Here is a 23,598-nt window from a genome sequence, read left to right as displayed (position 1 = left end):
AACCCAGCACCAAACTAGGTCAATACCAGCCAATCCATTTCCCAACAGAGCCCTGGTTTTGGAGATAGCGGGAGCGAGTTTTCTACGCTCAACAGCAGTAAGCTTCTCGGGAAGATGATGTTTTGGGTCAAGCCGCTGAACACGATAACCCGGCAGTGGATTCTCGTCGGCTGGAGAAGTATCTTTACAGTAAAACCATGTCTGGTTCCAGTCTTTGGGATGACTTGGAAGGGTGGCATAGGGAAAGATGGAGTCTCTTCTCCGTTGAATTGAAATTCCGTCAAGTTCTAAACTGGGGACGTTGGTGAACTCATTCTGCCAGTTCACATAGAAAAATTCCCTAAAGAGTTCAACATTGGGCTCCTCTTGAAGATATACTTCACAGAAGACCTGGAAGTTGCAGATATTAGACACGGAATTGGGCTCAATGTCTTGAGGATGCAATTGAAAGAAGTGTAGAATGTCTCGGAAGAACTTAGACCCGGGTGGTCAAAAGTCCCGGTTCATATGATCAGTAAAGACAATGACTTCACCGTCGTTCGGCTTAGGTTTTCTCTCATCCGGATTGGGGGCAAGCCAAGGCATGATGTTCCTTTTTGGTAAAAAGCCGACTGTGACAAAGTCCTTGAGTGTACTTTCAGTGACTATGGAATCAACCCAGTTACATGTGGTGGTTGTCTTCGGTGGCATTGTGAATGATGAGGCCTAAAAAGGAAAGAAGGGTGGCCAGTTCAAATAAATTTTTTAACCCGGAGATGATTACAAATAGCCTATGATCTCATTGACGGCTTAACGGGACCTAATGGTATATGACTAATTAAAAACTAGCGAGGCAAACCGCCATGACAACAATGGTATTCGAGACCTATCAAGAGCAAATTTTACTAAGTGTTGAAACAAACAGGATTCACAGATCGTTGCTATGATTTCGGATCTGCAGCGTTTCAGATAATGGAAAACATTTTCGACCTAAATTTCGGTGCTCAAGCAGTTCATGTGTTCAGATCGGTTTTCTTATGCAAAGGAGATGGGCTAAATACCAAGGCAAGTATCACAATTGTCGCCGTGCAGAAGGAGCGCTAAGCCTGAATCAAAGACACAGGTTGCAGTGAAGAACAAGGATGATCTCCGACGAGTTTTTAGGAAACCCGAATGAGATCCAGAGGAAAGGGAAGGAGGAAAACTTACCTGCGCTATCAAATGACGAAGGCGCGGGACCAAACTCTAGACAGAACAGGTCAATGCAGCGGACGAGGTTGAGGCAGTAAGTTGAGGTCGAGGACGGCGGTAGAGCTCGGGCGCTGGAGCGACGCGAGGAAGAAGAAAGGGATAAAGTGGCAAGGGAGGAAAAAGAAAGGGACCCTTGGCCCTATTTGTAAGCGAATAGTGAACAGGCAGGCACGAGAATCGAGGAGGTCAAGGAATGATTATCCAGCGACTCGGACGCCTCGATATTCGGGACAATTATTAAAGGATAAAGATCCGTTAAGATATGTTGCGTAATTTTTTAATTGTTATGACAGGTGACGTCATGGCGGGTTATTATAATTTCAGGAGATGACGTCATGGCGGGTTACAATATCTCACAGGAAAACAAAGGAAGGGGAATTTTTGTATGTATGAAGGATTGACATGAACAAGTTCAAATCAACATGGGGCCTAATGTTGGGGATATAAGTATTGGGTGTAACCCGCCCAGGAGGCTCCGGATTATACCTACGGAGAATCATAAAGTAAAAGTCCCATGAAGATCTTGAGGATGGCGGTTCATGGAGGAAGCTGTTAAGGGCCTCAAGCCCAAAGGCGGCTTAAGGCCCATAGGTGTAAATCGCCATATGAGTAAGACTTGTAATCTAAGGCAGGTGTTAGTAGTCACCGGACCGGACACATTGTTTATGAGCCGGCCGGGACTCTGTGAACCATTGGGCGTCAACCTATGTATATAAAGGGACGACCCGGCGGCGGTTTAGGGCAAGAAATAACAGATTGAGAATTAGGTCAAGCGTATTCGCTCCCTGGTAATCGAGACATAAGCAATATCACCTCAAACTGGAGTAGGCTTTTACCCTCCCCGCAAGGGGCCGAACCAGTATGAATCCTTTGTGTCCTTTGTCCCGTTTTAACCCCTTCAAGCAAACCTAGTTGCGATGGCTCCACGACTAAGTCCTTCCACTAGGACATCTGCCATGACAATTCCACAACACATTCTACAATTCTAGCTTGGTGAAACTAAAATTTTAGGTCATGCTGACTGTGGTCCTTCAAACTATAATGCCTGACTGGGCACCAACACTAATCTTGTGAGTGCTCAGGACTGACAATGGAGATAGTATATTCTAGGAGATGGTGTCTTTGATGTACCCTGCAACAACATAAGTGAGTCATTGTGGTTCGCAAGATGTTATTGCATTTAGTTCATCTGGCTCATGTAATGTAGATAGTGGTGCATCAGCTGCCCTATCCTTTGAACCTTATATTGGATGGTATATTGTAATGCCATGAGCTTCAGGAAAGGAAAGCTTTGTGCAATTTTTGGTGCTAGGTGTGAAACTATTTCATATGACATTCATGCATGGAGTTATGCAACAACAATTTAATATGAGTTGGTCATCTGGCATAGTTGCATGTCTAGCAAACCTACTAATGGTTCACTTTATAAGTACAGGAATCCTACAGATCATAAATAAACCTACCTACAATTTTAGTTTATGGATAATGAAGTGAAGCTCCTAACTATTTTCAAATTGTGCACTAGTTAAACATATTGTGTTCATTTCAAAAATTAATTAATAGACTTTAAATGAAGGAACTAAGATTTTAACCTAATTTGTACAATATCAACTTTAATAGATACACTGGGTGGCTACTCAGCCCCTGTCGTGGCCCACTAAGGGAATATGCAGAACAAATTTAACAACATATACATCACAGAACAAAATCTGAGCACATGCGGCAATCCAGATTCTAATATAAAAAACCTAACTCTCATTATGATCTCTCTAGCATTCAAGCATGAATCAAATACAAAAAACCCTAACTCTCAAATGGGGTTCTCCATTCAATCAAAAAACCTAACAAGTAGAAGGGGGTGCCGCATTCAATCACAAATCTACTCTAAAAAAAACCTATCTACTAAATCTTCTGCTTATCAACTACAACTATGAAAGGAGGGGAACAAGAAGCATTACCACATCCACCACCTGCTTGTCGCTCGCCTCCGCACCTACATCCAGTGCGCCGCCAGACGCCGTCACCACCAAGTCCGGCATGACGGAGTCCGAGCCCACCACCCCCTGCTCCACCAGTTCTGCCGCCGCAGCGACATATCCGGCGACCGCGGGTGCAGCATCTCCCGCACCGCCGATGGCGGCCACTTCTTGGACGGCATCTGTCGCGGTGTTCGCGGTCTCGACCAGAACTCCGTGCGCAGCGGCGGCAGCGCCACGACCTTGCTCCATCAAAGCCTGAGAGAAGGAGGCGGTGGGGTTGAGCAAGTACGTGCGGTGGCGGGGTGATGGAGACGAGGGGGAGACGATGCGGCAAGGAGGGAGGGAGTGAGACGATTTGGGGGGAAATGGTGGGGGTGATGCGGCCTGTGCATATTTCGTATTGTATTCAAATATTTGGTATAGAGTATAGACACGTATGTTGGTTGGGCATGCAAAGATGGGGAGCTGTTAACCCGGGCGCGCATGCATGCAGCCCCGTACCTATACTCTATACTCTATACTCTATACTCTATACTCTATACATACGTGTCTTTACAAAATACGTGTCTATACTCTATACTCACCATCTTTCCATCACTCCGATACACGAAATATGCATGACAAAAATCTACACAGGCGTCGCAAAATGTATGTATATACATAAAACATGCAAGATCGGGTTCCCATCACAAGGACGTGATCATGCCAACTTGCTCTAGGACTCCATACGAACCAGAATCCGGTTTACGGATATGATCCACTCCCGACTCGATCTCGAATTCCCTCCCCGGCCGGCCTACATCTCTACTATTAAAGCAGAATCGAACGTCGTGATGGTTCGACCTGCTGTTTTCCATGTACGATCGGATCTTCCTTCCACGCGCGCGTAAGAAAAGCAGCCCACCCCGCGGATGATCGGTACAACGTGGCCCCATCCACGACCGAACAGAGAGAGAGAAAATTGTTGCTACACATGCACACACACGCCTCCGTTTCTCCTCTCTCCCCAAGTCGCTCCCGATCCCATCTCTCTCCATGAAAAGTTGCCGCCGCCGGCTGTGCTCGTCACCCCGCCTCCTCTCCATCCGCTGCCGCGCGCGGATCTAGGTGAGGCGTGTCTCCCGTCCCTTGCGCCCGTCGTGGAAGAGAGGGAGAGAGAAAGAGAGAGGTGGGAGAGAGAGGGAGGAGCAGACAGCGGGGGTGCTAGCCTAATCGCCGACAGTGGAAGATGAGGTCGTGGTTCCGACGCATCGTGGGTCGGCGATGCTGAGGCACGGCCGTCGACTTCCTTGTTTGCCTCTGGCCGCGGGCGCACCTTCTCCTCATGTCACCCAAGATGGTCTGTAGTCCATCACGGTCATCATAACTCCAAACGCCGCCGTCGTCGTCTGACGTGCAGTTCAGGGCGGCCACCAGAAAGAGCCTGATATGCCGCCGTTATGGAGAAGCTCTCGGTTATGGTGAGATATACACCGTGTTTCCTTTTTCTTCCAGACTTCAAATTCATTGGTTGATATGATTTTTTTAGGTTAGGGTAAATGGCGATGATTTCGGATAATCTGGTCTAAGAGCTTGTGGAGACGAAAAAATAATCCTAATCAAGCAGTTTGGGAACAGCAATGCCAAGATTAAGTTCAGCAAGGAAGCCAAACGACATTTTACAGTGTCTACTCTCACAAGTACTCTGCTAATTTGCTTGGTAGTTGTTTGCCCTCTCCTGATCGAGATGAATTATGGATGTCTCTTGTGCCACTGATAGATTGGTTTGGTGGTTGGTCTGATTTTTCAGGCCTGGTAAACAAGAAGGTTGCTAGCTGCTTATAAAGATAAGCCCGTGAGGAGAACTGGATATATATGTAATGTTAACTCATGTTCAACTGTTTTGCCATTTCCCCTGAAACTATGCAACTGCGACTGCTCCAGTCTTTGTTGATCTTAATGTAAGACCAAGAGATGAAGTGTATTGCTTATCAAATTCTGTTGTTTTCTTGTCAGATGAAAGAATTTAATTTTAGGATGAAAATTTAGCATTTAACAAATCAAGCGGTCAAGCCACTAAATCATGATCCTTTAATGTTATAGTACAGCTATGAAAGGATGAGATACTTTTGGTTGCATGCTTAAAGAGAACTACTTGGTACCACAAAAACTGGGCACCGAAGTAATTTTGATTGGATAATAATTTATGCACCACAACATAAGTGGATAAACTCCTCTCACATGTTTGCTATTTCCTGCAAACTTTTCCTTTTATTTGTGCAGGAACTTCTCAGTATATATTTCCTTTCCGTTTGCAATCTGTGGACCATCACTCTGTGTAGTACAGTCAGTATATACGTTTCCTTTTATTTTTGAACTTTTAAACTACCTTAGAAGCGACGATGAAAACTTAACATCAGTGCACTTTTCTATATATTGTATTCTGACTACCCTACTCAATCGCTAACCCAGCGAGGTTAAAAGCTTGCCTTGCCTTTTGACTTTTTTTCTTGTGCTGGTAAGAACAAATGCCGGTTGTTATCCTCTTGTCATGGCCCTATTAAATACAGTTATCTCTGTATAAAAAATCACATATATAATGTGTTTCATAATAGCATTGTAGGCAAAGGTTTGAAACACGCAGTGATCAATATTTAGACAACAATTTTCAGTACAGTATTCTGAGGAATACTAGATTCGTGTGTTGTTTCATATGCTGTAGTTTTCTGCTTGACATGAATTTTTCACATGGAAAAGGGGCTAAGTTTGGTGGGCTTTGTATTTCTCATCACTTTGTGTTTATTATTTTGTAGTCCTTAATTGCCATCGTTAAGGTCAATTAGTGCTAGCAGTTAATGCTCTCTGTTCAATTCTGGGGTGGCAGACCAAGCATTTCAGAGCTTCGCATTTTAAGAATCTCAGGTAATATGATTCTTCTATGTAGCAACACATCGGCTTTTAGCAATCTTTAAAGTGAATGATAATTTATTGTTGTATTTCCAAGAATGGAAATTGCAATTGCAAATGATTTTTTTGATCAAAAATTTAAACTTGTTCGCAAGTAAATATTAATTTTAGTTTACAAGTAAACAAGCAAAACTTTTTTTTGAAATAAACCTTTTCTCCTTAATTTTTACACTATCTCTGTTGATGCAGATAGGAATTTTAGTAACTTGAGAAGGTTGGCCGCCGAGAACTTCATTTATGCACACAACCATCCATGGATTAGATAGGATGTATGATGCAGTGGCTACATCGACCACCCTGAGCTCGCTGATGAATCCGGCCGGGCACATGATGCCATTAACAGCAAGAATGACAATGTACCTTCGTGCAACATTTTTGAGCTATCATGCTCTTATCTTACCAAATGGTATCATTGCCACCTAGCAAAGAATGTTGATACTTGAGCGCACCCTCTGATATATACTTTCTAGCCAGCTACAGGAATGAGAACCAGCAGGAAACAGAATGCAAGGCTCGTCAGATGGGTACCAAGAAAAAGGCTGGCCCCAAAACCTGCAATGTGTTCCTTCTGTTTGAAACCTCGTGGACTCAAGCTTCACGTACAATCCAACACAGAGATCACATAAAAAATTCCTAGCATGGCAGGCGGAAACAATAGAGAAAATGAGAGGAAGACAATAAACATGTACAATGACATGGTGAGAGGGAAAAAGAAATACAATGACATTCAGTTTATTTTAACCCATTCTTTCTCTGTCATTCTCTTTTCTTTCTCACCCTTATGTCTAAAATAAACCGGAAGAGCATGGCAGAGGAAGACAATAAACATGTACAATGACATGGTAAAAAAAATACACATGACACATTTAGGTTCATGTCTTTTTGTTATTCCCGTGGCAACGCACGGGCATCTAACTATGTATTCGAGACTGCTAAGTCTCTTCTATTTTTTTCCTTTCGGCATGGACAAGGATTCGCCTTGAATACTATTATGTAGAGTACATCTTTGTAGTAGTTCTTTTTTTACAACAGAGTACATGTCTATAGTTAGCGTGGAGCCATAACTCATCTGTCATTTGCACTTGCTGTTTCATATGCTTTTATCAATAGTAAAGCTTCTGGGATTACAATTATAGTGGTTTACTTGGAGCTATTTAGTTGGAAGAAAACATAGATTGAAGATGGATATATCAGATGCACCTGCTTGATAGGATTCTTATTTAGTTATGTGGAGGCAGTGATGCTTGCTTTGATGTGGATATGTGTATTTTTTTTTTAATATTTGCTTACTTGCTACTTGCTTGTCTATCAAGCTACTTTGGTAGATTTTAGAGAGAAATTTGTTTTTGAACAAGACTATCAAGGAAGCATCATGGCAAAGATATATGTTGCATTACTGCAGTTGAGATAATTGATTTGATTATAATATGTCAAGCTTCAGAAACTTCACTATGTACATTGGTTTGGTGGTTTAATATTTGTCACACTATAGTAATAAGCAACATACGACACATAAATTCTTGATTTTTTTTTCTGACTCAAGATCTCTACGCCTAAATTTATTGTTTTGTGGCACTGTGCGGACATTTTTCTCTTGGTGACCAATATCCCTCAAGCTATACGAGATTTGATTAAGAACATAGGGATACTTTTTTTTAACTCGTGATGATAAGTATGTATATCTGGAATTCAAGTTTGAGTCACATGTACTTGGTTTAGTAGTACTCTTTCCGTTCAAAATAAATGTCGAGTTTTAGTTCAAATTTAAACCGACACTTATTTTGGAACGGAGGGAGTACATTGTATAGGGAAGAAGGTATTATACTATTTCGTGGGGTGAATGCTTTAAGCAGGATGGGTTGTCAAGGCTTCAAGTGGGTTAGTAGATAACAGCGAGCAACTAGCAAGGTTGGATCAATGTTGGAGGGGAATAACAATGGTGAGCGATGTTTAAATTTATGTTCCGTGGCAACGCACGGGCACTCAGCTAGTATATATACAAGCGCGTGCGCGGGCATACCCGATCGCCTCACAGCATAATTGGCAGCACGTCAACAATGGGTGCCACCGTGAGCCGATCGGCGCGTATGACGTCCGACGACTTGCCGGTCTTGTGGTACTCCAAGCTGGTGCGGTCACGTCGCGTGCTGAATGTGGGCAAAGTCTTCTTCGACGGCCTCGTCTGCAACGTCGAAATTTTGCCCATGTGTTTCGACAAGGACGGCCTAGCCAACGTCTTGATCGTCTCGGTGGGCGTCATGTTGGATCGTCACCTCAGATCGTTCGCCGGCACCCACGTCTCCCTCGAAATCTTGGACGCGACCGGCCAGCACACCGTCTTCCACAAAGACAGCGACCAAGAAGAGGACCGTTTCTACAGGCTGACCATGTACGTGCGCAGGTGCGAGCTGGAGGCGTCTTCGTGCGTGTGTGCCAGCGACACATTAACCATCCGGTGCACTCTGGAGAAGAAGCAGCAGGCGACAAAGCGGCCGCGCCTGCTCGGAATCTTGTTCAAACCCAACGCGGTTCAGGAGCCGCCGCAGGTCGCCATGGATGGGTCCTACACGCTCACCGTCCGTAGCTTCTCCGAGCTCAGCGCGGCACTTCGAGCCGAAGGGGAGGGCATATACTCCAGGCACTTCGCCATAGGGGGGAGCAGATGGTACCTCAAATTCTGTCCCAAATACCACGGACGGTCCTTCTTGTGCCTCGGCCGCGGCCGCATGGGCAAGGGCGAGATGCCGATGACGGTAGAGTTCAGCTTCGACCTCAAAGGGGTGGTGAACCACCATTCCCACAAGATGACGCACACGTTCGACCGTGACAACGATGACTTCTTCTACGATCTAGAGCAAATTAGAAGAACGTCGCCCATGCAGGACGACAGCCTCCTTGTTCGGTGCTGTCTCACCGTTGTCATGCCGGAGGAGACTCCGTTCGCCGTCCCAATGTGCAGCAGCGAATCAGTGCTCACTCCTCTGCTTAGCGCCATGCATGGCTAGCTAGTTTGGCCCACGCAAAACTCATTTGTAATTTACTGAACAGTTATTAGTCAGCTGCCATGTTGTATAAAACCAGTTACACCCAATTGTTATCGTATATATTCTTATAAGCAGCCTTTTTCTCATGTCTTGTCATGTACATGAAATCTGTCATGAAGGTTGTTGCTTTCTCGATGCAAGCATAGTTAGTTCAGGTTACAGTAGGCCGGCGTAAAATTAGCTATATATTGCCGAAGCTAAGTCGACGTAAAGTGCTAGCCAGTCTCTATTTTGCTTGCTCAACTTAAATTCGAACTCTTGGGATCCAAAATAGGCCTTGCAAAAAAAAAAGGATTGTGAATAGTTCGTCTTGCACCTACAATTCTCTGTTGGGGCAATTCTCTGTTTGTTTCTGTAGATTTTGCCCAAGCCATTGGATTGAAATCTGGCTAACGGTTGTCCTTCAGCTTTAACGTCCTGGAGCACATTGTCCTTGGCCACATCCTTGTGAACAGAGAATTACTTGTTTTAGAGTTGTCTAGATACAGACATATCTAGCATCATACATATATATAGTACTCCCTTGGTCCCAAATTACTTGTTTTATAGTTGTCTAGATACGGACATATCTAACCCCAAAACATTTTTACTCTATTTTTACGGCCGATTTTTGGAAGGCTTTAGAATCTTCACTCTACCTATTTTTATAGAAAAAAAAATTGGTTTCTTTTTCCAGCTTTTCCCTCCATTTTATTTTTCTTTTCAATTTGTTTCATTTTTAATTCGTGAAATATTTTTTGAAATTGGGGAACACTTTCTGAATTTTGTGAACATTTTTTTTGAATCTGCGAACACTTTTGAATTTATGAATATTTTTTTTATAATTTAGGAACATATTTTGAAATCCACCAATATTTTCTCAATCTCGCATTTTTCCCACTTCAGGTTCCGCATGGAGTGGAAGACATTCACCAGACCTAACTTGAATTGAGGAAGCAACAACCTTTTTTTTGCGGGAAAGGAACTTTTCATTAATCAGCCATGATGATTACATTCAGAATCAACAATGCTAGCTATCTCCATACAATGTGGTACTATGTGATTTATTTGGTTCTAAACTACATAAAATGTTTCTTTTTAGTTAGACATATGCATGGAAAAAGTTGAGTACATTTGCCGTCGGGCGAATAAAATGTGTCAGCCGGTTGGGCACACTGTCCATGCAAATACAGAAGAGGCCGGACGCCGCCCTTTGATCAACTCAAATGGGCAGAATCTGAAGAAAACGGACGCCCGTTTAGGGTTGTGCGTTGGAGTTGACCTGTTGTTCTCTGCTGGCATGCAAGGATGTGGAAGAAGCTGAAGCGATTGCATTACTGGGTGGGTGTTGACCTGTTGTTCTCTGCTGGCATGCAAGGACGTGGAAGAGGCTGAAGCGATTGCATTACTGGGTGGCATGCATGTTGTGTGAGAGCTCTACAACTGGATAGTTGGCTGTCCTGAGGTCTGCCACCTCCTCTAGGATAACTGCCTCAGCTATGGAAGCTTCAAGCTTAGCTTTGTTTCCACATATCTGTCTCAGATGCTTGTTCTATCTCCCAGGGCTGTACTGCCAACGATTCTGCACAGCCCCCCCCCCCCCCCCTCCCCAACAATAGCTCGTTCGCTAGATGCAAAATGAGATGTGTCATCGGACTAAAGAAGCCTGGCGGGAAGATCTTCTCTAGCTTGCATATCAATCAGCCTCTTTGTTGTGGCGACAATGGCGCACAGAGCTCTGGCCTCCTCTGAAACCTCCCGCGTGTAACGTTCCACCTTGGACAGCGCTTCCATCATCATGTGCTCCTTGAAGATGGGTGCGTAGCGAGGGTAGAATTCCACGATGGATACTGTGAGCTCAACCAGCAGGCTTCTCATTTCTGGAAATTCATGAGGACTTGGTTTCTTGCGGGCGTTGAGTTCACCGACAAGTTTCTTAACAAAAGCCTCATCATCTGCAAACGAATCCGAAACAGGAGCAATGAGTTCAAACATGACACTACAGATTTTTGAAACTAGGCCGATTTTTGAAACCACCTGCTTGCCCTCTGCATCCTTTATGCTTCCCATGACCTGCAAATACGGTGCACTACAAATCTCAGGTAGGATTTACTTCAGGGTTAGTTATTAATACCACGGCAATGAAGCATTTTAATTAGTGTATAAACAACATACGTTTGTATAGGTTGGTAGTAATTCAAATTCAAGTGATCTGCACACTAATTGGCCGCTAGGAATAGGCCAAATTGAAACTTCAAAAATGGAAATAATAGTTTGCTTAACTAGCAGTCCACCGCTCTTGTTCTAATCATCAAGTGCCTGCTTTTTTTTTTAGAAAAGAAGGAGGACCCCCGACCTCTGCATCTGGGCGATGCATGCAGCCACTTTATTAATTATTAAGTGCCTGCTAGTTATCATTTTGGTATCGGCTTCATTTTAATTGACCATTTGAGTGTAATAGAACTACAGAAGGAACAACTTATTTGTAAGAAAATAATGATCATAAGAAAATCAGAATGACAGCACATGCACAAAAATATTTGGAAATTAAAAGGAAAAACATGTGGTGTAACTTAAAAGCAACTAAAAAGTACTAGAAATTCAAAGGACTCACCCCTATCAACGTAGACAATAGGCGATTACGAAATTTAAGAGACAGAACACATGGCGTAACATACGGAGAACTCAAAAGTACTAGCAAATTCAGAGTACTCACTATTGTTAAGGTAGACGGCAGGTGAGTGTTTGAACCTTGATGGCTCAGAACTAATTGCCTTGAGTTTTTGCAGAGGCTCTGGAGTAGACTTGCTGCTGCGCACACGTGAGTACCACACTGAAGCTTCTTGGCGAGAACCCCAATAAGCTCATAATCTGTTTTGTCCAACATAGCAGAGCAGTTGTCAGGGCTCTCAATTGCCAACATGGCAAGTGCTTCCCCTGCCTCTGCTTGCAGTGGATTTGATATCTCCTCTTCCCCAATAAACTGCTGCACCAGCTTGTCAATGATAACTTGTACCGTCCCAATCTCCTGCCTAGTTTTTGTATCTTTTTTTTACAGGGTAAAGAAGAGCTTTATTCAAACGATAAGGCGCCGGCCCTGTCAGCCAAAAGAGACTGGTGACCAGCAACACCGGGGGAGAGTCCATCCAACACTCAGTCACCTCCAATGTGCATGCATGTTGAACACAAAGGTGGGTGGGGATGTTTGCATGTCTCTTTACATGATGAATATAAAAAAAACTAGCAGCTAGCTCTTCAATATCTAAGAGTAACGGCGCTAACACAGAGCGCAAAGTCCGGCGCGATTTCCAGAGGTTCATCACCTCTAAACTGTCTGTCTCAATCTCCACACGCACAAATCCATGGAGTGTTGCCACTATCACACCTTCACGTACAGCTATTGCCTCCGCGACAAGAGGATCTGTAATACCTGGGCATGTCTTGCACCAAGCAGAAATAAAAGCCGTATATGATCTAGCAACACCTTCAAATTTTTTCGAAAAGGGGGTATCCCCGGCCTCTGCATGAGAACGATGCATACGGCCACCTTTATTACCAAGCAAATCATTTTGACGGTAGTCTTAAAGTCTCAACAAAGTACAAACTATGCTCACAAAGAGCTAAATAACAAAAATAAAGCCACAACCCGCTAGCAAGAGAAAGATAGGAAAACTAATTACCTATCCCATTACATGACCGTCATCCAAACCGTTGAAAATAACCCGTGCTACCATCTCCCATCGGATAGATCCAGTAACCAAACGCTCCCTGGCCTTCATCGGAGTGAGTAGCGACCACATACGGATCAACGCAGTGTCTCGGAAGATAACCTGCAAAAAATGAGTATTTGTTGTTCTGTTAAAAACCAAATCATTTCTGCAATTCCAGATAGCCCATAATAAAGCACATACTCCTACGTGAATGTGTCTCGATGTTTGGGGCTCAACCCCATCAAGCCACGTCCCAAATAACGTGTTGATATTATTCGAGGAGTACTATTAAAGGGTATGTGCACGGACTGCCAAAGAATTTTTGCCAAGGGGCAATCAAGAAAGAGGTGTTTGATGGATTCATCCCGATCACAAAAGCTACATCTAGTGGATCAATTCTAGTTGTGTTTTATCAAGTTATCCTTAGTTAAAATGACTTGTTTGTGTATAAACCACATAAACATTTTAACTCTCAAGGGTACTTTGACATGCCAAACATGTTTCGAATTAGGAATAGAGCTAGAATTAATAACATCCAAATACATGGATTTGACTGTAAACTCTCCATTCCTAGTTAGCTTCCAACACAACTGATCGGGTCATTGAGTTAGTTGAACATCCTTCAATCTTCTCACAAGATGGAGCAAGCTTCCCAACGATTTCCGGCTAGCGCTCTCCTGAAGTGAATATTGAGAGGCGTGGACTGACATACTGTCTCAACGGTTGCGTCTCTCCGTTGAACAATGCTATGGAGAGAAGGATATTGAAGCGCGAGGGGTGTATCCCCTAGCCATGTATGCTCCCAGAATCTCATAGAAGTACCGTTCCCAATAACAAACTTTGTCCGATAAAAAAAGACTGATTTTAACTCTCATCAGTCCTTTCCAGAAAGGCGAATCCATCGGCCTCACTGTCACCTGGGATAATGTTTTGGAATGAAGGTACTTATTACGCAGAATCTGTGCCCATGTGACCCCGGTCTCACTAGATAGGTTATACAGCCATTTGATGAGAAGACATTTGTTCTTCACCTCAAGATTTTCGATACCTAGACCCCCTTGGTTCTTTGGTCGACAAATAATGTCCCATTTAGTGAGTCTATACTTCCTCTTCAGATCATCACTTTGCCAGAAGAAGCGGGACCGATAGAAATCAAGTCTTTTCAGAACTCCAACTGGTACCTCGAAAAAAGACAAAAGAAACATGGGCATGCTTGTGAGAACCGAATTAATGAGAATTAAACGGCCTCCATATGACATTAGTTTGCCCTTCCAGCATCCCAGTTTCTTCTCAAAACGATCCTCAATGCTCTTCCATTCTCTGTTTGTTAGCTTACGATGGTGAATTGGTATACCCAAATAAGTGAAAGGTAAAGCCCCCAATTCACATCCGAACAATTGCTTATATGCCTCTTGTCCCTCATTGGCTCTTCCAAAACAGAACAATTCGCTCTTGTGGAAATTAACCTTTAATCCGGTCAATTGTTCAAATAAGCATAGCACCAGCTTCATGTTTCTCGCTTTTGCCAAGTCATGCTCCATAAAAATGATAGTATCATCGGTGTACTGTAGGACAGATACACCTCCATCAACTAGATGAGGTACCAGACTGCCTACTTGACCAGCATCCTTAGCCCTTCCTATTAGAATCGTCAACATGTCGACTACAATATTCAAATCGGATCTCCTTGTCTAAGTCCTTTATGTGTTTGGAAATAGTGACCTATGTCATCATTTACTCTAATTCCAACACTCCCTTTTTGCGTGAAATCAAAGCCTTTCATACGCAAAGACTGTTGAAGAAATGGCCATTTGACTTTGTCGAACGCCTTTTCGAAATCCACTTTGAAAACAACCCCGTCTAGTTTTTTCGTGTGAATTTCATGAAGTGTTTCATGAAGGACCACAACCCCTTCTAGGATGTTTCTGTCCGGCATAAAAGCAGTTTGGGACGGCTGCACCATAGAGTGTGTAATCTGCATGAGTCTATTTGTCCCAACCTTGGTGAAGATTTTGAAACTTATGTTAAGAAGGGCGATGATACGTCTCCAACGTATCTATAATTTTTTTATTGTTCCATGCTATATTATATTCTGTTTTGGACATTAATGGGCTTTATTATAAACTTTTATATTATTTTTGGGACTAACCTATTAACCGGAGGCCCAGCCCAGAATTGTTGTTTTTGCCTATTTTAGAGTTTCGCAGAAAAAGAATATCAAACGGAGTCTAAACGGAATGAAACATTCGGGAACGTGATTTTCGGAACGAACGTGATCCAGAGGACTTCGAACCTACGTCTAGAAAGCAACCAGGAGGGCACGAGGTAGGGGGCGCGCCCTCCACCCTCGTGGGCCCCATGTTACTCCATCGATGTACTTCTTCCTCCTATATATACCTACGTACCCCCAAACTACCAGATACGAGCCAAAAACCTAATTCCACCGCCGCAACCTTCTGTACCCGTGAGATCCCATCTTGGGGCCTTTTCCGGAGCTCCGCCGGAGGGGGCATCGATCACGGAGGGCTTCTACATCAACACCATAGCCTCTCCTATGATGTGTGAGTAGTTTACTTCAGACCTTCGGGTCCATAGTTATTAGCTAGATGGCTTCTCCTCTCTTTTTGGATCTCAATACAATGTTCTCCCCCTCTCTTGTTGAGATCTATTTGATGTAATCTTCTTTAGCGGTGTGTTTGTTGAGACTGATGAATTGTGGGTTTATGATCAAGTTTATTTATGAACAATATTTGAATCTCCTCTGAATTCTTTTATGGATGATTGGTTATCTTTGCAAGTCTCTTCGAATTATCAGTTTGGTTTGGCCTACTAGATTGATCTTTCTTTCAATAGGAGAAGTGCTTAGCTTTGGGTTCAATCTTGCGGTGTCCTTTCCCAATGACAGTAGGGGCAGCAAGGCACGTATTGTATTGTTGCCATCGAGGATAACAAGATGGGGTTTATATCATATTGCATGAGTTTATCCCTCTACATCATGTCATCTTACTTAAGGCGTTACTCTGTTCTTATGAACTTAATATTCTAGATGCATGCTGGATAGCGGTCGATGTGTGGAGTAATAGTAGTAGAGGCAGGTAGGAGTCGGTCTACTTTTCTCGGACGTGATGCCTATATACATGATCATACCTAGATATTCTCATAATGCTCAATTCTATCAACTGCTCAACGGTAATTTGTTCACCCACCGTAATATTTATGCTCTCGAGAGAAGCCACTAGTGAAACATATGGCCCCCGGGTCAATTTTCCATCATATTAATCTTCCAACACTTAGTTATTTCTATTGCCGTCTTTATTTTGCTTTCTTTGCTTTGCATCTTTATCATAAAAATACCAATAATATTATCTTAGCATATCTATCAGATCTCACTCTCGTACGTGACCGTGTAGGGATTGACAACCCCTTATCGCGTTGGTTGCGAGAATTTATTTGTTTGTGTAGGTGCGAGGGACTCGTGTGTGGTCTCCTACTGGATTGATACCTTGGTTCTCAAAAACTGAGGGAAATACTTACGCTGCTTTACTGCATCACCCTTTCCTCTTCAAGGAAAAACCAACGCAGTGCTTAAGAGGTAGCAAGAAGGATTTCTGGCGCCGTTGCCGGGGAGTCTACACAAAAGTCAACATACCAAGTACCCATCACAAACCCTTATCCCTCGCATTACATTATGTGCCATTTGCCTCTCATTTTCCTCTCCCCCACTTCACCCTTGCCGTTTTATTCGCCCTCTCTTTTCCGTTCGCCTCTTTTTCGCTTGCTTGTCGTTATGGCTAGTCCTTTATCTACTCCTCTGTCCCCCGATTTTGATGTCCTCCACTTCAAACAAAAGCAAAGAGAAAATTTAAAAGATGCTTGGTATAGATTGATAGAATCTTATTGCGGCTGCACTATAGAAGGAGATTTCAAGGTCTTACTTCGCAATTTTTATGTTGGGCTAACCTTATCCCATATACAACTCCTTAATTTTGCCGCCAAGAGGAATTTTATTGAAATTGATCCTAGTTTTGCTTATGTAATTATAGAGGGGATAGTAGGAGTACTTCCCCCACCAAAGGGATTAACTCTCACTCATGAGGGAACCCAAATCTTAGAAAAATTAGGCGAACTGCAAAAATCTCTTGAACCCCTTCAAAATGTTGGAGGGAACCTCAATCGTATGAATACTTTGATCACACTTTGCAATAAATGGTTGGATGCTCTAGATCTAAGAATCTCTGAGTATGAAGGGAAACATAAGGAACCTCCCAGATTCGAGCATAACTCCATTAAAAATATAAAAACCAAAGATGGCAATACCTAGATCTATCCTTGCTATTATGCCTAGGGCGTTAAACGATAGCGCTTGTTGGGAGGCAACCCAATTTTATTTTTAGTTTTTTGCTTTTTGCTTCTCTTTAGGAATAAATATTTTATCTAGCCTCTGGTTAGATGCCTTTTTATGTTTTAATTAGTGTTTGTGCCAAGTTTAACCTATAGGATCTTCTTGGACGATAGTTATTTGATCTTGTTGTAAATTCCAGAAACTTTCTGTTCACGAAAATAACTGTTAAAAATCACCAGACCGTGATAAAATATTGATTCCAATTGCTTCTGATCAATAAACAAATTTTCTAGGTCGTCCTATTTTGGTAGATTGTTTGGAGTTCCAGAAGTTTGCGTTAGTTACAGATTACTACAGACTGTTCTGTTTTTGACAGATTTTGTTTTTCTTGTGTTGTTTTCTTATTTTGATGAATCTATGGCTAGTAAAATAGTTTATAAACCGTAGAGAAGTTGGAATAAATTAGGTTTAACACCAATATAAATAAAGAATGAGTTCATTACAGTACCTTGAAGTGGTCTTTTGTTTTCTTTCGCTAACGGAGCTCACGAGATTTTCTGCTGAGTTTTGTGTTGTGAAGTTTTCAAGTTTTGGGTGAAAGATTTGATGGATTAAGGAACAAGGAGTGGCAAGAGCCTAAGCTTGGGGATGCCCATGGAACCCCAAGATAATCTAAGGACACCTAAAAGCCAAAGCTTGGGGATGCCCCGGAAGGCATCCCCTCTTTCGTCTACTTCCATAGGTAACTTTACTTGGAGCTATATTTTTATTCACCACATGATATGTGTTTTGCTTGGAGCATCTTGTATTATTTGAGTATTTATTTGTTAGTTTACCACAATCATCCTTGCTGTACACACCTTTTGAGAGAGTCACACTTGATTCGGAATTTATTAGAATACTCTATGTGCTTCACTTATATCTTTTGAGCTATATAGTTTTGCTCTAGTGCTTCACTTATATCTTTTAGAGCATGGTGGTGGATTTGTTTTATAGAAACTATTGATCTCACATGCTTCACTTATATTATTTTGAGGATCTTAAAATAGCGTGGCAATTTGCTTTAATTAATATCATGAGAAATTTGATGCTTGATAATTGTTTTGAGATATAAAGGTGGTAATATCATAATTGTGCTAGTTGAGTAATTGCGGAATTGGAAAATACATGTGTTGGAGTTTGTGATTCCCGTAGCATGCACGTATGGTAAACTGTTATGTAACAAAGTCAGAGCATGAGGTATTTGTTGATTGTCTTCTTTTGTGTGGCGGTCGGGATCGCGCGATGGTTAACTCCTACCAACCCTTCCCCTAGGAGCATGCGTAGTAGTACTTTGCTTCGAGGGCTAATAAATTTTTGCAATAAGTATATGAGTTATTTATGACTAATGTGAGTCCATGGATTATACGCACACTTACCTTTCCACAATTTTCTAGCTTCTTCGGTACCGTGCATTGCCCTTTCTCACCTTGAGAGTTGGTGCAAACTTCGCCAGTGCATCCAAACCCTGTGATATGATACGCTCTATCACACATAAACCTCCTTATATCTTCCTTAAAACAGCCACCATACCTACCTATCATGGCATTTCCATAGCCATTCCGAGATATATTGCCATGCAACTTCCCACCGTTTCGTTTATCATGAAATGCTCCATCATTGTCATATTGCTTTGCATGATCATGTAGTTGACATTGTATTTGCGGCAAAGCCACCGTTCATAATTCTTTCATACATGTCGCTCTTGATTCATTGCATATCTCGGTACACCGCCGGAGGCATTCATATAGAGTCATATTTTGTTCTAAGTATTGAGTTGTAAGTAAATAAAAGTGTGATGATCATCATTATTAGAGCATTGTCCCAAGTGAGGAAAGGATGATGGAGACTATGATTCCCCCACAAGTTGGGATGAGACTCCGGACTAAATAAAAAAAAGAGGTCATAAAAAAGAGAGAAAAGGCCCAAATAAAAAAATTAAAAAATGAGAGAAAAAGAGAGAAGAGACAATGTAACTATCCTTTTACCACACTTGTGCTTCAAAGTAGCACCGTGATCTTCATAATAGAGAGTCTCTCATTTTGTCACTTTCATATACTAGTGGGAAATTTCATTATAGAACTTGGCTTGTATATTCCAATGATGGGCTTCCTCAAATGCCCGAGGTCTTCATGAGCAAGCAAGTTGGATGCACACCCACTTAGTTTCTTTTTGAGCTTTCATACACTTATAGCTCTAGTGCATCCGTTGCATGACAATCCCTACTACTCGCATTAACATCAATTGATGGGCATCTCCATAGCCCGTTGATTAGCCTCACTGATGTGAGACTTTCTCCTTTTTTGTCTTCCCACATAACCCCTACCATTATACCTTATTCCACCATAGTGTTATATCCATGGCTTACGCTCATGTATTGCTTAATTGAAAAGGCTGAAGCACGTTAGAAGTATGAACCAATTGCTTGGCTAAAACCGGGGTTGTACATGATATGAATATTTTGTGTGGGGAAGATGGAGCATAGCCAGACTATATGATTTTGTAGGGATAACTTGCTTTGACTATGTTATTTTGATAAGACATAATTGCTTTGTTAGTATGCTTGAAGTATTATTGTTTGTTATGTCAACATTAACTTTTATCTTGAATCATATCAAATCTGAACATTCAATGACACAATAACAAGAATTGTATTGAAATTATGCTAAATAGCACTCCACATCAAAAATTCTGTTTTTATCATTTACCTACTCGAGGACGAGCAGGAATTAAGCTTGGGGATGCTTGATACGTCTCCAACGTATCTATAATTTTTTATTGTTCCATGCTATATTATATTCTGTTTTGGACATTAATGGGATTTATTATACACTTTTATATTATTTTTGGGACTAACCTATTAACCAGAGGCCTAGCCCAGAATTGCTGTTTTTGCCTATTTCAGAGTTTCACAAAAAAGAATATCAAACGGAGTCCAAACGGAATGAAACCTTCGGGAACGTGATTTTCGGAACGAAAGTGATCCAGAGGACTTGGACCCTACATCAAGAAAGCAACCAGGAGGGCACGAGCTAGGGGGCGCGCCTACCCCCCTGGGCGCGCCCTCCACCCTCGTGGGCCCCACGTTGCTCCACCGACGTACTTCTTCCTCCTATATGTACCTACGTACCCCCAAACTACTAGATACGGAGCCAAAGACCTAATTCCATCGCCGCAACCTTCTGTACCCGTGACATCCCATCTTGGGGCCTTTTCCGGAGCTCCGCCGGAGGGGGCATCGATCACGGAGGGCTTCTACATCAACACCATAGCCTCTCCGATGATGTGTGGGTAGTTTACTTCGGACCTACGGGTCCATAGTTATTAGCTAGATGACTTCTTCTCTCTTTTTGGATCTCAATACAATGTTCTCCCCCTCTCTTGTGGAGATCTATTCGATGTAATCTTCTTTTGCGGTGTGTTTGTTGAGACCGATGAATTGTGGGTTTATGATCAAGTTTATCTATGAACAATATTTGAATCTCCTCTGAATTCTTTTATGTATGATTGGTTATCTTTGCAAGTCTTTTCGAATTATCAGTTTGGTTTGGCCTACTAGATTGATCTTTCTTGCAATGGGAGAAGTGCTTAGCTTTGGGTTCAATCTTGCGGTGTCCTTTCCCAATGACAGTAGGGGCAGCAAGGCACGTATTGTATTGTTGCCATCGAGGATAACAAGATGGGGTTTATATCATATTGCATGAGTTTATCCCTCTACATCATGTCATCTTACTTAAGGCGTTACTCTGTTCTTATGAACTTAATACTCTAGATGCATGCTGGATAGCGGTTGATGTGTGGAGTAATAGTAGTAGAGGCAGGCAGGAGTCGGTCTACTTATCTCGGACGTGATGCCTATATACATGATCATACCTAGATATTCTCATAACTATGCTCAATTCTATCAATTGCTCAACAATAATTTGTTCACCCACCGTAATATTTATGCTCTCGAGAGAAGCCACTAGTGAAACCTATGGCCCCCGGGTCTATTTTCCATCATATTAATCTTTCAACACTTAGTTATTTCTATTGCAGTCTTTATTTTGCTTTCTTTACTTTACATCTTTATCATAAAAATACCAAAAAATATTATCTTATCATATCTATCAGATCTCACTCTCGTAATTGACCGTGTAGGGATTGACAACCCCTTATGGCGTTGGTTGCGAGGATTTATTTGTTTGTGTAGGTGCGAGGGACTCGTGCGTGGTCTCCTACTGGATTGATACCTTGGTTCTCGAAAACTGAGGGAAATACTTACGCTGCTTTACTGCATAACCCTTTCCTCTTCAAAGGAAAACCAACGCAGTGCTCAAGAGGTAGCAGCAGATCGGCCTGAACTGCTCAATTCGCACGACCTCTATTTTCTTAGGAAGCAAAGTAATAGTTCCAAAATTCAGATGAAAAAACTGAAGTTGTCCAGAGAATAAATCATGGAACGTCGGTAGCAAATCCCCCTTAATAATATGCCAGCATTTTTTATAAAACTCCGCTGGAAATCCATCCGGCCCCGAAGCTTTATTATTCTTCATCTGAGAAATAGCTTCAAACACCTCTTTCTCCGAGAATGGTGCAGTCAAAATATCGTTCTCATCCGTAGCAAGTTGAGGGACATCCTCAATCGTCGACTCATCCAGGGACACAAAATTATCCTCTGGCAGCCCAAAAAGCTGCTTATAGTAGTTGCTAATGTATAATTTGAGGTTTACCTGCCCTAAGATCGTCCCCTCATCTTGCTCAAGCTGAAAGATTCTTTTCTTTCTATGCTTTCCGTTAGCTATCATATGAAAGAATTAAGTGTTGGCGTCCCCTTGGACAACTTTGCGAACCTTACCCCGCAATGCCCACTTCAATTCCTCTTATCATAGGAGTTCTTTCAATCTCATCTCCGCATCTACTTTAGCATGAAGTTCCGTGGATTCTAGGATTGTGGACTCGGCTTTTACATCTAAGGCCTGAATAAGAGTAAGGAGTCTTTCCTTTTCAACCTTACAAATCCTACTAAGATGCTTCGTCCACCCACGCAAGAAACTTCTCAAATGTCTTATCTTATTCCGCCATCTCTCAATAGAAGTCCTCCCTCCTACCTCTTTAGCCCATTCCCTGGCTATTAGGTCAAAGAAACCTTCTCTCTCAAACCACGCTAATTCGAAAGAGAAAGTATTTTTATTCCCCACATGTGTTGCCTCACCAGAATCAACCAGTAAAGGGGTGTGGTCCGAGATTCCGCGCGATAACGCCTGGACTGTTACCAGAGGAAACTTTTGTTCCCAGTCAACACTTGCGAGGACACGATCTAGCTTCTCAAACATAGGGGTTGGCAAGGTATTAGCCCATGTGAATTTTCTACCAGAAAGCTCTATCTCTCTCAGATCCAAGCTTTCAATAATGGTATTAAACATGAACGACCACCTGCCGTCAAAATTATCATTGTTCTTTTCGTCTCTCCTTCTAAGAATATTGAAGTCACCCCCAACTAAGATTGGAAGCTTCTCAGACCCGCAAATACGAACCAGATCCGCCAAAAAATCTTGTTTGAGTTCTGGCTGTATGGCCCCATATACCGCTACCGATGCCCAATTAAACCCATCGGTCTATGATCAGACCCGGGACTTGACAGCGAAATCTCCCATAACAACACTATGCACTTCCATTGTCTCGCATCTAACCCCAAGTAGAATCCCGCCTGATCTTCCTCTCGGGGGTAGGCAGTGCCAATCAAACTCGACACCTCCCGATAACGTATTTAGGAATTGCGGGGAGAAATTACCCCTGCCTGTTTCAGACAGGGCAATAAAATCCAACCTATGATCAATAGAAGCATCCGCTAGAAATCTTCTTTTAGCCAAGTCTCTCAGACCTCTGCTATTCCAAAAAATTCCTCTCATAACTCATCATGAAATTTTTTGGTTGTACGGATCCTAGCACTTCTATGCACAGCCGAAGCTGGATAAATCTTGCGCTTCCACTTACGCTTAAGCTTGTTGTGATCCTCCACCCGGTCCTCATAACCAGGTTCCGTGGACCTAACACTATGATCCTCGATGGGTTCACTATCCCCAAGAGGTAGAGAGTCGTCATCCTCCTCAGTCTCAGGAAGGGATGGGGCAATGTCTACACAGAAAGTGTCTAACACCCTGACTCCCAACGCATCAATATCGGAATCGTTCATAGGTTTAACAGCTGCTAAGTTTCGAATCATATCTAAAGCGCGTTCCGCTTCAAGATCCAGGAGATCATTAACAGAATTAGAGATTTCACTATCATTACTGCCTAGTGAAACTCCTAACTGATTTGCATTATAAATAATTTCATCATTAGAAAAA

At 42.4% G+C, this 23,598-nt stretch overlaps 1 protein-coding gene and 1 long non-coding RNA gene across 2 annotated transcripts; both read left to right on the top strand.

The window, feature by feature from the left end:
- Window positions 1–4,548: 4,548 nt before the first annotated feature.
- On the top strand, window positions 4,549–5,184 carry LOC147962124 (uncharacterized). Its single transcript, XR_015612140.1, has 2 exons — window positions 4,549–4,669; window positions 4,738–5,184. It is a non-coding gene; the product is annotated as an uncharacterized LOC147962124 (long non-coding RNA).
- A 3,028-nt stretch (window positions 5,185–8,212) lies between these two features.
- On the top strand, window positions 8,213–9,185 carry LOC147962123 (uncharacterized). The gene has a single exon (XM_087535468.1). It carries the CDS (start codon window positions 8,213–8,215, stop codon window positions 9,158–9,160), a length of 948 nt encoding a protein of 315 aa, XP_087391594.1. The 3' UTR covers window positions 9,161–9,185.
- Window positions 9,186–23,598: the final 14,413 nt, after the last annotated feature.

This window comes from Triticum urartu, chromosome 7A, assembly GCF_056163025.1.
Source record: "Triticum urartu cultivar PI428250 chromosome 7A, HENAU_Tu73, whole genome shotgun sequence".
NCBI classification, from domain to species: Eukaryota; Viridiplantae; Streptophyta; class Magnoliopsida; order Poales; family Poaceae; genus Triticum; species Triticum urartu.
The sequence above is the reverse complement of the archived record's forward strand: the minus strand, read 5'-3'. Positions and strand labels throughout refer to the sequence as shown.

What these genes read in the sequence shown, in the direction of transcription:
- LOC147962123 (XM_087535468.1), top strand. Translation starts at nt 8,213, where the DNA reads ATGGGTGCCACCGTGAGCCGATCGGCGCGTATGACGTCCGACGACTTG.